The 16,218-nt window shown below is 36.8% G+C and overlaps 1 protein-coding gene across 1 annotated transcript; it reads right to left on the bottom strand.

Moving 5' to 3' along the window:
- Positions 1–2,352: 2,352 nt before the first annotated feature.
- LOC133327283 (RNA/RNP complex-1-interacting phosphatase) lies at positions 2,353–11,746 on the bottom strand. Its single transcript, XM_061535839.1, has 7 exons — positions 11,724–11,746; positions 11,370–11,445; positions 11,194–11,304; positions 11,044–11,123; positions 10,932–10,978; positions 3,188–3,326; positions 2,353–3,091 (listed from the first exon to the last, which is right to left on the bottom strand). Exons 1-7 carry the CDS (start codon positions 11,744–11,746, stop codon positions 2,353–2,355), a joined length of 1,215 nt encoding a protein of 404 aa, XP_061391823.1.
- Positions 11,747–16,218: the final 4,472 nt, after the last annotated feature.

Below are 16,218 nucleotides of genomic sequence, written 5' to 3'. Positions count from 1 at the left end.
TTCTTATTGAGGAAAACAGAGACTTCTCATAGTAGACCACAAGGTATTGCCATAGAAGACCTCACAAAGGTTATTTTTTATCTCTTAGAAGTCCACAGAATTTTTGCATAAAAGCCTCAATGTATTCCCCTAGAAGATCATAGTGTCTTCTCATAGAAAACCAGAAGGTGCTTTTCCCGTGGAAGAAATATATAAAAAGATTCAAACATTGTTATTGAAAAAATACAAATTGCTTTGATGGAAGACCAGACAGAAGATCCAATGGACTTCCCATAGAAGTTCACAAGTTTTTCTCAAAGAAGACCACAAAATCTCGCTCCTTCTCTCTTGTCAAGTTCTTCTCATAGAATAAGACCCTTTTGCTATTCTAAAGGGAAATTTGCCAGTCTTTCTTCGTCGAAAATAAAAGCCTAGGTGGTCTTCCGAAAATTTTGGATTTCAAGGTCATCGTGCGCCTTGATAGAGAGGTGTTAAAACCTAGGACCGCGTAAAAACTTATAACGGAAGCAGCAGCGAGGACCGGAACCCACTCCGGATCCCCAGTTCCTCCCGAGTTCCTGTAAAACCAAACAGCCGTGCCGGAACAGTAGCAGACGTTGGAGACTTTACTAATTTAATTTTATGAGATCTGTGTATAAATTTAAGAGTAAATAAAGCGAAGTTCTCTCTCTATCTCTTCTTAAGTTCTCGTCCTACAGTTATTCTAAAGAGAAACTTGTCAGGTCTTCTTCTTTGAAAATAATAACCTGGGTGGTCTACCAAAAATATAGGAAATTTTCAAAAAAAAAACAAGAAGGGTCTTTCCCTTCTCCTAGAAGATCTCCCATAACACCAAAAGGTCTTCTCCCATAATCACGTAGAAAACCAGCTGTTCTGCTAGAAGCCCAACAGGTCTTTTCCAAAAACAAAAAAGGGGTTTCCCCTAGAAGAGCCGAAGATATTCTACTAGAACACCAGAAGGATCTTCTCTTAGTAGACCAATAGGTCTTCTCCCAGAACACCGGATGGGTCTTCCCCTAGAATAGCAGAAGATATTCTCCTAGAATATCAGAAGGATCTTCACTTAGAAAGTCTTCTCCCAGAATATCGGAAGGATCTATTCTTATAGAAAACCAATGAGTCTTCTATTTGAAGACCAGTAGGCCTCCATCTAGAAACCCAGCTTTTGTTCTCCTAGAAGACCTCAAGGGTTTTCACATAGAAATCCAGGTGATCTTCACCAGCTGATCTCCTTTCTCGTATAGACCAGATTTTTTTTTCTAAAAAACCAAGACCACTTTCTCTCCTCCTAGATGACCAGTAAGTCTTCCCCCTTGTGGAACATTTTGGCCTTCTCCGGAAGACGCACAAATCTTCTCCTAAAAGACAAGGGCAAGATCTTCTCCTAAAAACTGAACTGTTGTTCTCCTGGAACACCAGAAATGGGGTTTTATAGAAGATTTTCTACAAGAGTAGTTGGCTTTCTCCTAGATGACCATACAGAAGAAAAATAGGTCTTCTCCAGGATAATTTTCTATTCTCCAACCAGATCAGTTTCCAGTCTCCTACCAGAAATTTTTTTCTTTTCTTCTAGAGGACCAAGACATTTTTCATTAGTGGGGACCATTTGGGCTTCTCCCGAAAGATTTTTTTCTATATATTTTGTCTAGCAGCCACGTTGGACTTACCTTGCTCTTCTCCTAGACGACCACTAGGACTTCTCCTAAAAGACTTGTAGCTTTTCTTTAAGAAGTGTCTTTTCTTTACTTATCTAGAGAGGCCAGCAGATCTTCACTTCTTCACCAGCATTTTCTAGGCTCAAAATCACAGAAGGCCAAAGGGACTTCTCATAGAAGTGCAAAAGTTTGTCTCAAAGAAGAAAATAAAAATCAGGGTGGTCTTTCAACAAATTTTGGATTCCTTTTTGTCTCTTATTCCCTGGCCTTCGCCATGAGGACAACAGCCTTGTCTAGGCTCAAAATAAAAACCTATCTTTATTGCATATACCATTCTGGTGGTGACAACGACAAATTACATGACATTTATCAGTGATACACAATAGAGATTATCCCTGACTTAGCACAAACGAACATGATTTTCATTTACTTAACACAACTTGATTAATCGGAGTGGCGGACGATTATTATCCTCGATTTACAAAGAGAGGACTTAATTTAAATTAAAAAAAAATTATCTCAAAGGTAGATAATCTAAATAATTTAGAGAATTTGTTGTTGTTGTTTTTTTATTTATTTGTTGTTGTTGTTATTTTATAAAACACCATGTCCATTTGTTGTACTCCATAAAAAAACAAACAAAGAACTGTCTTTAAATTGGCCTTAATTTGGAAAATAAATAGTATCACTACCACCACTACCGCTGACGACGATGAATTATTGTGTGATACGATTGCCTGCTTCGTCCCGCTGAGGTAGAACGTTGCCTTTCATCACCACCACCCCCACCACTATTATCCCGACCATATGGACGATTTATATTTGTTGTTTCTCTGGAATGATGCTGCCTATCATAGCGATCATTTTGGTTATAAGTATTGTTGTTGTAATTGTTGCTATGATTATACATCTGATTGTGCGCTTGCGGCCGATATGCCGAGCTATTGTCCGTATCATTGCCATAGGTCATTGCACTGCGTCCACGAAATTCAAAATTATTATTTCCACTATTGGCCAGTTGATAGCATTGTTGTTGATATTTATTGCGACGTCTTATATGCTGGTGTTGTTGTTGGTGCTGTTGGTGGTGAGGAGCACGTCGCGCCATTTTTGGTGATGGCGGTCTATTCGAGGAATTTCTCCAACTTCTGTTACTGTTGCTATTGTTGTTAGTTTCATTTCTATCATGTGAATTCCTGTTGGGATTTCTCCATCTTCGATTATCATTATTATTTTCACTTCGATCCCTTCTTTCCGTAGCTCTCCAACTACGTTCGGAACTTTGTTGCGGCCTCATACGGGGTGATATTGTTGTTCTTTCTCTAGATTTACGATCATCATCATCATCGGGAGGATTGTTTAAGGTAGTTGTTGTTGGGTTATTATCTTCCGTGTTATCATTGTCATTATTTTCGCCATTTATATTCCGCAGGGCACTCAAATAATTGTTACGCTCTATTTTGTGACCCCGAGCTGTGGCAAATTCTAGGAAAATCAAACGAAAAAAACATGAAATTAAAATTGTGGGTTACTTTTTGATATCTGTGTGAGGTCTCAACTTACTTTCTATCGCATCATTGGGTTCCACAGACATTTCCGATACCATATAGTTACAGATTAGAAAGCCGGTTCGGTTAACACCATGTGTACAATGGACACCAATTAGTTTATCTGAAAATAGTAAGGGATAGAAGATCTTAAATAAATTAGGAAATCAGAAAGGGAAGCAAAGAAAAATACCATAAAGGCCTTTACATAGAGGACCAGAGTTCTGCTCTGCATAGAAAACTAGAAAGTCCTCAAGTAGAAGAATAGAATGTCTACCCACAGATATAGACCTGGTCATTGAAGACCAGACTAGAATGAATTCGAATACGTCTTCATATAGGATACGTGGTTTCTTTTAAAGTATCTAAATAGTCTTCTTTTAGAAGACCAGATCGTTGCTCCAATAGATGAAGACCAGATGAAACCTTTTATAAAATTTCCTAAGAAGACCGAGTCTTCATTTAGAACCTGAATCTGATTTTCTTGAAAAATACCAGACCGTTGCTTCAATAGAAGACCAAATGAATCCTTTCTTAAGATATGAAGTTTCTATTTTAAGCAAGTCAGAAGTGTCTTCTTATAGGGAAGACCCAGAAGGGTCTTTTCACAGAAGATCGAGTATTTTTATGGATTACCAGAAGGCTATCGTTTAGCAGACCGGAAGTTCTTTACTTTACAAGATCGGAAAGTTCTTTGTTTAGAAGACCACAAGGTATCCTCGTTTTTAAAAACAAAAATAAAAAGTAGGAGTACAGAATATCTGTCCCAGAAATGGAGTTGGTCATAGAAGACCAAACTAGAACGACTTCGAATAGGAGACCAGAAGGATTTTCTTATAATAGACCAAAAGGATTTTTCCTATAAAAGGCCGGATAGGTCTTCTTATAGGTAGAAGAAAAACAAATGAGGTTTCTTAAAGATTATCTGAAAGATCTTCTTTTAGAAGGAGAGATTGGTGTTCCAATCGAAGTGCAGATGACGACCCGTTGGACTTCATCTAGAAGACAAGGTCATCTTCAAAACCTTGATCTTTGAAGACAAAAAGGTCTACTGCAAGAACACCAGAAAGGGTTTCTCAAAGAATAGCAGAAGGATCTACTCCTCAAAAAGGCCAAATAAGTGTTCTATTTGAATATTAGTGGACTTTACCTAGAAAATCAGCTGTTGTTCTCCTAGCAGACCAATAGGTCTTCTTCCTAAACACCAGAAGGGGCTTCTTCTAGAACACCAGAAGGGTCTTCCCTTTAGAAGAGCAGAAGGATGTTCTCTTAGAATAACAGAAGGAAGGTCTTCTCCTAGAAGAGAAGAAGGTCTTCTCCCAGAACACATAGAAGAGAAGGTCTTCTCCTATAAGAGAAGGGGTTCTCTCCTAGAATACCAATGAGTATTTTATTTAAAGACCAGTAGGAGGCCTTCACCTAGAAACCCAACTTTTGTTCTCCTAGAAGACCTCAGCGATTTTCTCATAGAAACCTAGTTGATCTTTAGCCAGAAGACCAGCCGATCTACTTTCTCCTATAGACCAGATTTTTTTCTAAAGGACCAAGTCCAATTACGCTTCTGCTAGAGGGCCAGTAAGTCTTCTTCTATCCATTTGGTATTCTTGGGAAGACCCACAGGGCAAGATCTTCTCCTAGGAACTCAGTTGTTGTTCTCCTAGAGGACCAGAAAGGGGGTTTCCATAGAAATCCAGCCGATTTCCATCTCCTAGAAGACAATTGTCCCTCTCCGGAAGACCCACAAATCTTCTCCTAGAAGACAAGGGCAAGATCTTCTCCTAGGAACCCAGCTGTTGTTCTCCTAGAGGATCAGAAAGGGGGTTTCCATAGAAACCCAACTGACCCTTCTCTAGAAGATCAGCCGATTTCCATCTCTTAGAAGACCAGACCGTTTTTTTTTTCTAGAAGACAAATAGGCCTTCTTCACAGGGTATCATGGGATTCTCATTAATATCAATTTCTAGTTTCCTGCAGGACGACTTTCCTACAGTACCTGGTATTGTGGAACATTTGAACGACAAGAAGGACTTCTCTAAATTTTCACCTAGACGATCAGTATGACTTCTCCTAGAAAACTCGTAGCTCTTCTCCTAGAAGACTCGTAGCTCTTCTTTTAGAAAACCAATTTTTTATTCTCCTTTCCTTAATGGACAATCAAGTCTTTCCCTAGTGGGCCATTTTCCCTTTTCCCGGAAGAAATATAGATATGTTCCTAGAAGATAAGGACAAAGTCTTCTTCTAGACGACCACTACGATTTCGAAGACGAGAGTAGTAGAGGAGCACTTTCTCTTCTCCCAAAGGTACCCAAAGGAGTACGTGGGTACCTACCTTGCGGTCTTACCCCACGGTGCTGTAAACACCAGTTAATACAAAGCGTCTACCAACGCCCCCACGCCGAAATGCAGGTACCAATCGATCACACGTATTTGGACGCGATCACCTCCTTGGATGAGGAGCGGAGCCCATCTAAAACTCCTGTATTTCTATGGGTCAGGCACCCGGTTGTAATGCAACTCCACACCGAGCCACAGCTCTACCCGCGATTACACAAGGGGAGAACACATAGATCTTTTCATAGACGACAAGTTGGACTTCTCTTCCTCTAGACGACCACTAGCCAAATGTCCCACAAGGGAAAGACACATAGCCGTTTTCATAGACGACAAGTTCGACTTCTCTAGGTCTTCTTTTAGAAACCCACAAGCATTTCTTCAAGACGACCGTTTTCTATTCTCGTAGAAGACTAATATAACCAGTTCTCAATGGATCTGTCTTCTCCTAGACGACCACAACGACTTCTCCAAAAAGTCGAGTAGTTCGTTTTTCACTAGCTCTTCCCTTGGAAGATCAGTAGCTTTTTCTGCAGCATCTCTTCTTCTGAATGTCAGGCAAATTTTCTCACAGAAACCCAGAAGATCCTCCCTTTTCAACATCAGAATAATTGATGACCACCCATTAAGTAGCCTCAATGGTGTCAACACGATTATCACATGATCCAATCAATTCAAGATCAAATCAAAATATAGTTTCATTTGTCCACAAGGCATGCGAACCAAAACAAAACAATTGCAAAAAATGGAGCTACATTTCCAAACCGTTCCTTACCCTCGAAAATATCCAAAGACAATGGGGCATACAAATGAAATTTACACTCCATGATCATGATGATGTGTAGCACCACACATGACCATAACTACAGCAGCCCAAGCAGTATGTATGTCATCAAACACCCACACGGCAACGGGCTCAAAACTGGCTTGCCGAACAAACATAGGTTCTTTTACAAAAGACAAAAAAACTCTCGGTAGTAAAACGCCAGCCAGCCAACCGGCAATCATTGCCAAGTAAATCAAAAGAAACGCCAAGTCATGGCACATAGTTTGAATTACTTGGCTATCCTGTGCAAGTCAACCAACCTGACCCACACTAGACTACCACGATGATGAAGACGACGTTAAACGAATTTTAGTAACCGAAAAAAAATATTTATATCTTTACAATGATATGAGCTTGGAATGGTATGCCCGCCCGCATTTATTTTCTTCACACTGTAACACAAAGCAGGAGAAGCAAACAACAACAACGCGGAGAAGAAGAAGATGGAAAAAAACATTGGTCATAAATTGTACAAAACATGTCAGCAGCATAATTTGACCAAAGAAAGCAAGCAGGCTGGAGTTTGCAAATAACCAACAACCAAAAAAAAAAAAAAATGCGGCTAAAACCAAAAAACAAAAGAAGCACAAAACAACAACTACACTTGCTGTGTGGTGCTGCAGTGGCTGGCTGGCAGGGTGACTGAAATGAGCCAACCAACCAGCCAGCTATGCAACGCCACCAATAATCTAAAAAAATAAGAAATACTCCAAGATGCTGCTGATGTTCGTTGGGAACTACTACTAGGAGGGAGGTTATGCCTGATGTTGGTAGCAGTAAAACATTTGCCTGCAGCATCTAGAAAAACCCAAACATCCTTTGCTCCCCTTTAGAGTTTAACGAGCGGGCGAGTGAGCGAGTGTGTGTGCTGTTTGTATGGCTTCAACATTCTTCGAGTTCTTCGAAATGTTCTATAACTCGAGAGAAGATGACAAGACGACCACCGACGACATGTCTGATTTGTTGCTATTAGTTTAACTTGTAAAAATAAATCCAAGTATTATTTGTAAGCATGTGTCCGTCTGTCTGTCTGCGTATGTGTGTTTTTTGTTCAGATATTTGGTTTGGAAACAAATTGTACATTTTGTTTGTTTGTTCGGTCTTAGTGACTATTAACCCATTTAGATTTGCGACGAATTGGGTTTTCTTAAGAATCGTAATTTTTTTTTTTGTAAAGTCGATAGAATTTTTATGACTAGCCTTAGTTTGGCAATGGTTTAACTTTGAGGTAAGGGTGTGGGGAAGACCAAAAGTGTAGCTGAAAAAAGAAAAAAATCTTTAAAATTCTTTCTGGAAATACCGAAAATTGAGGATGCCCTTATATGGGGGCTATCCGAAAAAATTTACCTAAATTCATAATTTTTTGTGTAGAGATTTGTTACCTATTAGGAACTCAAAATACTAAATTACAGCCAATTCGGTGCAAAAATACGATCAGAACCCCCAAAAATACCGAAAATTTGGGGTTGTCCTTATATGGGGGCTATCAGAAAAATTGGACCTATATTTAAAATTTATTGTGGAGAGATTTAGTACCCAATAAGAGCCCAATGTATCAAATTTCAGCGAATTCGGTTGAAAAACGCGCTCAATAACCCCAAAATGCCGAAAATTTGGGGTACCGTTATGTGGGGGCTACCCGATAAAATGGACCTTTATTTATAATTTTTTGTGGAGACATTTAGTACACAATAAGAACCCAATGTACCAAATTCGGATGAAAAACGACCTCAAGGACCCCAAAATATCGAAAATTGGGGGATACCGTTATATGGGGACCAGCTGAAAAGGTGGACCTATATTTATAATTTTTAGCGGAGAAATTTGGTACCCAATAAGAACCCATTGTACCGAATTTCAGCGAATTTGATTGAAAAGCGCGCTCAAGAACCCCAAAATATCGAAAATTGGGTGATACCGTTATATGGGGACCAGCTGAAAAGGTGGACCTATATTTATAATTTTTAGCGGAGAAATTTGATACCCAATAAGAACCCATTGTACCAAATTTCAGCGAATTTGGTTGAAAAGCGCGCTCAAGAACCCCAAAATACCGAAAATTAGGGGGTACCGTTAAATGGGGGCCAGCAGAAAAGGTGGACCTATATTTATAATTTTTTTGTGGAGAAATTTGGTACCCAAAAATAATTCATTGTACAAAATTTAAGCGATTTCGTTTGAAAAACACGCTCAAGAACTCCAAAACACCATCAATTGGGGTATACCGTTCTATGGGACTATCCGATAAAATGGACCTATATTCATAATTTTTTGTGTAGAGACTTAATACCTATTAAGAACTTAAAATACTAAACTACAGCCAATTCGGTGGAAAAATACGATAAGAACCCCCAAAATACTGAAAATTGGGGGGTAGCGTTATATGGTGGCTACCCGAAAAAATTGACCTATATTTTTTAATTTTTTGTGTAGAGACTTAATACCTATTAAGAACTCAAAATACTAAATTACAGCCAATACGGTGAAAAAATACGATCAGAAGCTCCAAAATACTGAAAATTAGGAGGCACCGTTATATGGGGACCATCAGAAAAAGTGGACCTTTATTTATAATTTTTTGTGGAAAAATTTGGTTCTCAAAATAAACCCATTGTACCAAATTTCAGCGAATTCGGTTGAAAAGCGCGCTCAAGAGCCCCAAAATATCGGTACCCTTATATGGGGGCTAAGCCTAAACGTTGACCGATATAGCCCATCTTCGAACGTGGCCTGCCTGCAGACAAAAGGCGACTCGTCTATTTTGACGATCTATCTCAATTTCTTCAGAAGAGCATGATTACAACAGACGGACGGACGGACATGGCTAGATAGTCTTCGAATTGGAAATGAATAAAATTAAGATGTGTGACTTCCGAAGAAGAGAAAGTGGTCTTGGTCTTTTTGAAAAAAATCTGATCTATAGGTGAAGCTCACCTGGGTTTCTGTGAGAAAAGACCTCAACTTCCGAAGAAGAGAAAGTGGTCTTGGTCTTTTTGAAAAAAATCTGATCTATAGGAGAACAACAGCTGGGTTTTTATGTGAAGACCTACAGGTTTTCAAATAAAAGACTTATTGAACTTTTAGGAGAAGATCCTTCCGATATTCTAGAAGACGACTCTTCATATGTTCTGGCAGAAGACTTTCTAGGAGAAGATTCTTCTGGTATTCTAGCAGAATTCAGGAAAAATGAGCTGGTCTTCTAGGAGATCCTATAAAAGGAGATGAGCTTATCTTCTAGGTGAAGACCACCTGGGTTTCTATGACAAAAACCCTTGAGGTAGCTGGGTTTCAAGGTGAAGGCCTACTCATTTTTAAATTGAGAAACTTATTAGTATTCTACGAGAAGATCCTTCTGATCAACTAGGAGAAGAACCTTCTGACGTTCTAGGCGAAGATCCTTTTGGTGTTCTGGGAGAAGACTTTCTATCTGGCCCTATAGTTCTGTTATAAGAAATTCCTTCTGGTCTCCTATTCGTAGTCGTTCTACTTCGATCTGCCATGAACAGGACTACCTCTCTGGGGTAGAAATTCTGTTCTCCTAGTTTTTGTTTTTGTAAAGGTCTTCTTGGAGATCAGCAGCGGGGTTTCTAGGTGAAGGCCTACTTCTTCTTCTGCTTCTTCCGACATATGTTACCATATGTCAATTCCACCATAATGGGGTGGAATTTAAAGTGACATGAGACACTAAGTCTATGTTTGAAAGCCTACTGATTTTTAAATTGAAAGACTTATTACTATTCTACGAGATCCTTCAGCTCTTCTAGAAAAGAAGAACCTTTTGACGTTCTAGGAGAAGACACTTCTGGTGTTCTGGGAGAAGACTTTCTATCTAGCCCTATTGTTCTGTTATAAGAAAATCCTTATGGTCTCCTATTCGAAGTCGTTCTAGTTTTGATCTGCCATGAACAGGACTACCTCTCTGGGGTGGAAATTCTGTTCCCCTACTTTTTGTTTTTATAAACGCATAGCTTGCCACTGACCGGTCTATTGCTTTATGAGAGGTCAACAAAGTTTCTTTGTCAGCACCCCAAATACTACCGACCAGCGACTTGAAGACCTTATTCCTACTTTTCAGATTATCGCATAAAGCAGTGGCATGCGTGGGGTAGTTAGTGGTCGAAATTAGTTCCCCATCCACCAGTGGCAGTTTCATTTCAGCCGGCCATAGGTTGAACAGTGTGGCTGTTGATTACGTGGTGGATATTTTCATATTCCTCAGATGGAAGAAATTTACAAGATCAGTTTTGTAGAACTTTAACCTCTCAGAAAATGTCATCAATAATGGGAAACCGACGCCATACTGATCATCCGCATACATTACGATCTCTAAGCCGTCCGGTGGTTGTGAAATATCATATCACAAAGGTGTATACCAAAATCTGTCATAATTTAGCTATAATACTTAATTTTATCTTCCATCCCCTCTGTTTTTCTTTTCTTGTATCTTCTCCTCTGTGGTATTCAAGATGGACACAATGGAGCAAAGGTCTTTGAGTGAAAGCAACTTCATTTTGATTGTTGGCTGAGCATTCAATAACCTCTGCCTTAACGAAATCACAATACAATACATACCATTATCTGGGTTATTTTGTAAAAACTCCTTAACATAGTCCTTAAATCTGAAAGTGAAATGAAATGATAAAAGATAAGCAAAGAAAACAATATAAATCGAATGCCTACTCACTTGTTTATCAATCTTTGCGGTGGTGTAACATGGCCAGGAATCATCAATTTTTGATGTTGGACACCCTCGTCTTCAAAGACCTGCTTAGATAGAATAGAGCGGACAATTAAAATATAATTCCAAGATCATTACAAAGAAACTCAAACTTACTTTTGGATTATAATAACGATTGGTATTGGTTAGATCAATAATTATACCCAAATTGGGTACTTGCTCCAATAGCATTTTACCATCAAAACGATTTTCGGCCTCAGTTAGTTGCTGGAAAGGAATAAAACAAATAGTTATAGCTTTAAATTTTTGTAAGTTTAATATAAATAACTTACCGGTTTCAAGGGAACTTTAAAGGCAATAAACCTGGTGCCCTCTATGCGATCTCCAACGGCTTTATAATCCAGCCATCTGCAAAAAAATTAAAGATACAAACACATTAATACCATCCATATACATAATAGAATTCCTATTCGATCCTTTGGGTTTCATGAGAATTATACACAAAACTAATTAGGGCATAACCGGTTCTTTTGAATTATTCGTTTCTCTTATTTCATTTCCACAACAATAGAAACATAACACTTCTTCACGCAAGCAGTAACAAGCTTCACATAATTTAATCAATATTTTTCCACATAATTCCATTTGAATTTTTGCATTTGTCGTTGTTTGTCCTACAAGCTCACCTGTCGGGTATTCTCGGTGCCATTGTAATGCCTTTTTTATTATTATTTTTAATTATATTTCTTGCAATAAATGGCAAAAATGTAAACAGACCGCTTTCAACGTGTACGGAGATCGATGCCGAACTCACGTGGCTAACGGCGTTGAATCAACAATTTGTTTGCCCGGGTAACGTATGTGGTAGACTTTGGGTTATGCGTACGTAACGGCGTTGGTATGGTGACGTTACTACAACGTAGAGATGCGTTAATGCAGTTTTGACACATAATTAAGAATAAAATTGTTTAATTTAAGCAAAAATCCATTAAAACAAATAAAAATACGATTATTGGAGTAGATTAATAAAATATATGTTATTATTTTAGTGAAAAAACCCATATTGTATGAAATTTTGAAAATATAAAAAATTCCTATAAATACTGTCGAAATCGATTATAACGACCGTCAAGGGACCTGCGAAATTGTTCGCTATAAGTAATATATCGTTATAAACAATATCAAATAAAGGGTAAAACTTTTCTCGGTCTTTGGTTACAGTCGTTATACCCGATATGTTGATATAAACTATCTCATAATGAACGATTTCGGATGTATTAATTTCTATGACAAATTCTTATAAGGAATTGCTCTTCAACAGATCAAAAATGCGTAAAAACTGTTGTTTTAAATTTTAGTAATATTTATTGCAAATTTAAACAAATTCAATTTTTCACCACCTGCCATATTTTTGTTAGGCACATATTTTGAATTTTTACATATTTTAAAACTCATTTTTTTAAAGCAGGATTGTAATTGAAATTAAACCGATTTAAAATTAGATTTCGAGCAAATTGAGATATTGAGTGGATTAACCAGGAGCCTGATCAATTTCATCTGTTCCCGTACTGAAAAAGTGGTAAAAATCATGGTACAGTTATAAAAGGTAGGATTGCTTTTGTCAACAAAGAAAAAATACAACTCTACAATGAGGCTTGTTATGTCAGAATAAGTTTTCTTAATAAAATCAAATAGGAAATAAAATTCAGAGACTGATTCATCCCACAAATTGCATATTTAAAACAGTTTGAATTGAAAGTAATGTTTTTTTATATTTTTGAAAAAAAAATACACAAATTTGGTATATGGCCTGGACATAACAAGCCACATCAAGAAAAAAGTACCATGGTAAAAACTCTTCAAATTTATTTAGGGAAAAAATCCAAAAAAAAAATCGATTAAAAGCACAATTAAACTATACTGGTTTTAATAAATCCATTGGGCTTAACTTTTTAATTACATTGTATATTTTTTAAAAAATCCTCATAAAATTTTTGCATGGTTAACATTCATTTAAAATCCACTGGGTTAACTAAATGTTTAATAGAAAACCCTTGTAGGGTTTGGAACAGAACAATTATTAATAATATAAACTTTTAATATAAAATAAGCAAATATGTATTCACTAACATGACATTTTTGGAGTCATTTTACAATAATGGTTACGCCAAATGTATTCATTTAATAAAATAAAAAAACTATTAAACAAATCTATCTGTCAAGAAGTAAAAAATGACATAATAGGGTACTATTACAGTGTAGTAATTTTCTGCAAACCAATTCTAACTTCTAACATGGGTCAAAGATATATGTAATGCTGCTATTTGAATTTAGGTTCATACATTAAACGCCCCAATAAATTATATAGATGTAAACGTAGGTGTATATTTTCGTTAAGTTTTGAATAAAATAATTTCAATTATTTAAACAATTAATCAATAACTTTAATTTAACCTGGTTCAAATTGCATTGTATAGCAAATTTGATGTGTTGCCATGAGACTTTATGAATGGGAGAAGACAGTAAATAACGTTTAGAGTTCATGTAAACAATTAAATATAATGTATATTTCATATAAATGCTTTTTATTCCTTTAAAATTTCATTTTATTAATTAATTTGATATCTATACAAAAGCTAACAGTCTCTGAAAACTGCCACACAAACATTTTTCTAGTGCTAAATACAACCCTGCACACAAACAACCCATCAAGTAATCAATCACCGCAACAGTGTTGCATGCCATCGTACACCGTAAATTATTTGCAAGAGTGGCATCACCGTTGCCAAATCAAATATGGCGGACATGAATTTACTGTGAAGTTGGAGAATTTCAGTGTGTGTACGGAAAAGTCAATGATTAAAAGTGAACAAATAATACAATTTTATTAAGATTTTGCTTAACGCTAAGGCTTTTATGTAAGTGTAGTGTGAATAGAATGGAAACGTTTTATATATGAAAATCAAGATAAATTGCAAATGATAAAGTGTAAAAATAAAAAAGAAAAAAATCAACTCTTACGAGAGATGAAGAAAAAAAATACGAGAAACGAAATGAAAAAAAGAAAAGTTTGCCAGAACCCCGACTATACAAATACACATACAGCCAAGGTTTTTCTCTGCTGCACACCAATACCAACAAATATATATAGCTCTAGCTCTGGATCATTGTGCCTGCTGCTGCTGCTTCAGTGTCGAATTGTGCCGCTGCTGCTGCTCTTAGACACAAATATGTATATATACTCCTCTGTATAGAGATATATGTGCATATTTTCATATGTAGTTTTTATTTTGTTATATACATATATATATAGCAAAGTATATGGTTGTATATATGTACAAGCATATACATATTTTCCTCTCCATCATCTTTTATTTGGGGTTTTTAATTTTTTTTTTGTAACAAATGTTTGGCAGTAATGGCAATTTTCCGTCATATTAAAAGGTTTACGTCAAATCAAGTTCGTAAGTGATGAACGAAAAAAAAAAACAAAACCACTTTGTGTGCTGCTAAAAAAATTGTTGAGAAAAACGAAAATCCAAAAGAAAAAAAGCAAGAAAAAACTTGAATCATCAAAATGGCCAATAGGACCAATACATGAACCGAACAAAACGAGCAGCTCGTCGTTCGTTGCTCCTCTTGTGAAGAGCTGCTGGTAGTGGTGGTGAATTTGTCACTTTTGTAAAAGAAAATCTATTGAGAAACGAAAAGAAAAATTGTTTAAAGATATAAATTGTTAACAAAAGAACGAACAGTGTGTGGTGTTACCAAGATTTAATAAAAAAAATAGTGTTAATATTTCTATGATTGTGTGTGTGTGTGAGTTAACTACAAAAAAACAAGGTAGATGAAAAATTATTACGTTTCATTTTCTCAAGCAGTTTGCTTGCTCGCTCGGTCGGACGGTCGTTCGTCGTCGTCGTTGACGTTATAAAAATCTATAGTTGTGTGAGAGTGAGTGAATGTGTGTGTGTGCATGTTTGTGTATGCCGTTGTGTGTATACAACGAGAGACAACCAGCCAGCCAGCCAACAAACCAACCAGCCAGCCATCTAACCAACCAATCGACCTAAACGAAGAAAAGAAAGAAGAAATTATAATTATTATTTGTACTGAATAAACAGAAAATAAAAAAAGAAGGAAAGAAAAAAGAATACCCACCATACCAGTTAAAATCAAACAAAAGTGGTAACAGAAAAGAAAGAGAAAAAAGTAAAAAAGAAAACGGACGCCATGAACTGATCTTGTTTAAACAAAATGAAACAAAACACACACAGAGTATGAAATTTAATTTTATTTTAATTGTTTTTTGACAAAAAAAGTTTCACCTCAATGCCGTAAGTACAAAAAAGAATAAAAAATAGAAACTTGTAACAAACGGTTTTGTTGTTGTTGTATTTCGTATGGCTATTCTCTATGATGATGGGCTCCATTTCTATCATGCCCAAACAGGCAAGGCAGAAAACAATTACTCTCTCTCCCCCAAAAAATATATTTCGTTTTTTGGGTTTGCCTCTCCGCTGCTGCCAAACTGTCTCTGCCTTCTACCTCCTCCTCCTCCCACCACCATCAGCGCGCTGCTGTGTCGTTAGTTTTTACCCGACCTGCTCTAAATGAAAATAATATGTGAATGTTTCTTAATTTGGGTCATTCAACAGTAAGTTGTCGTTTTTTGTTGTTGTGTTTTTGTTATAAATAACAACGAGCCACAGCAGCTACTCTATTTTTTTTCGTAGATGAGTTGTTTTTCGTTGGTGTTGTTGTTATTTTATATTTTCGGTAAAATTTTCACCATACAGCAAAAGCAGGAAGAAGAAGCAGAAACAGAAGATGACAATTAGAAGAAACAATAATAATGGACAAAAAAAAGATGAGAAAAAATAAAAATAGCCAAGCAAATTAATATTATTGTTAATTGCCTGTGGTAGCTTGAGGCAATTGTAACAAAAACAACAACAACAAAAAACTAAATATCCAGCCAGCGAGTCAGTCAACCATCTATCTTTCCATCCATTAGCAGCAGAATATAGTCTGCAAACAAACAAAAACAACAACAAACCCAACAAGCGAGACTACCTTTAATGGTGTTTTGCGTCGTCGTTGTTATCGTCTTCTTCGTGTTAGGACAATAACCACCGTAACATTGCCGTAGTTGTCGTCGTTAATGTTGTAGTTGTTGTT

The sequence above is a fragment of the Musca vetustissima genome, unplaced genomic scaffold (genome assembly GCF_032173495.1).
Source record: "Musca vetustissima isolate MV318-11 ecotype Yass unplaced genomic scaffold, APGP_CSIRO_Mvet_v1 utg28967, whole genome shotgun sequence".
Lineage (NCBI taxonomy): Eukaryota > Metazoa > Arthropoda > Insecta > Diptera > Muscidae > Musca > Musca vetustissima.
This window is presented reverse-complemented; position numbering and strand designations above follow the sequence as displayed.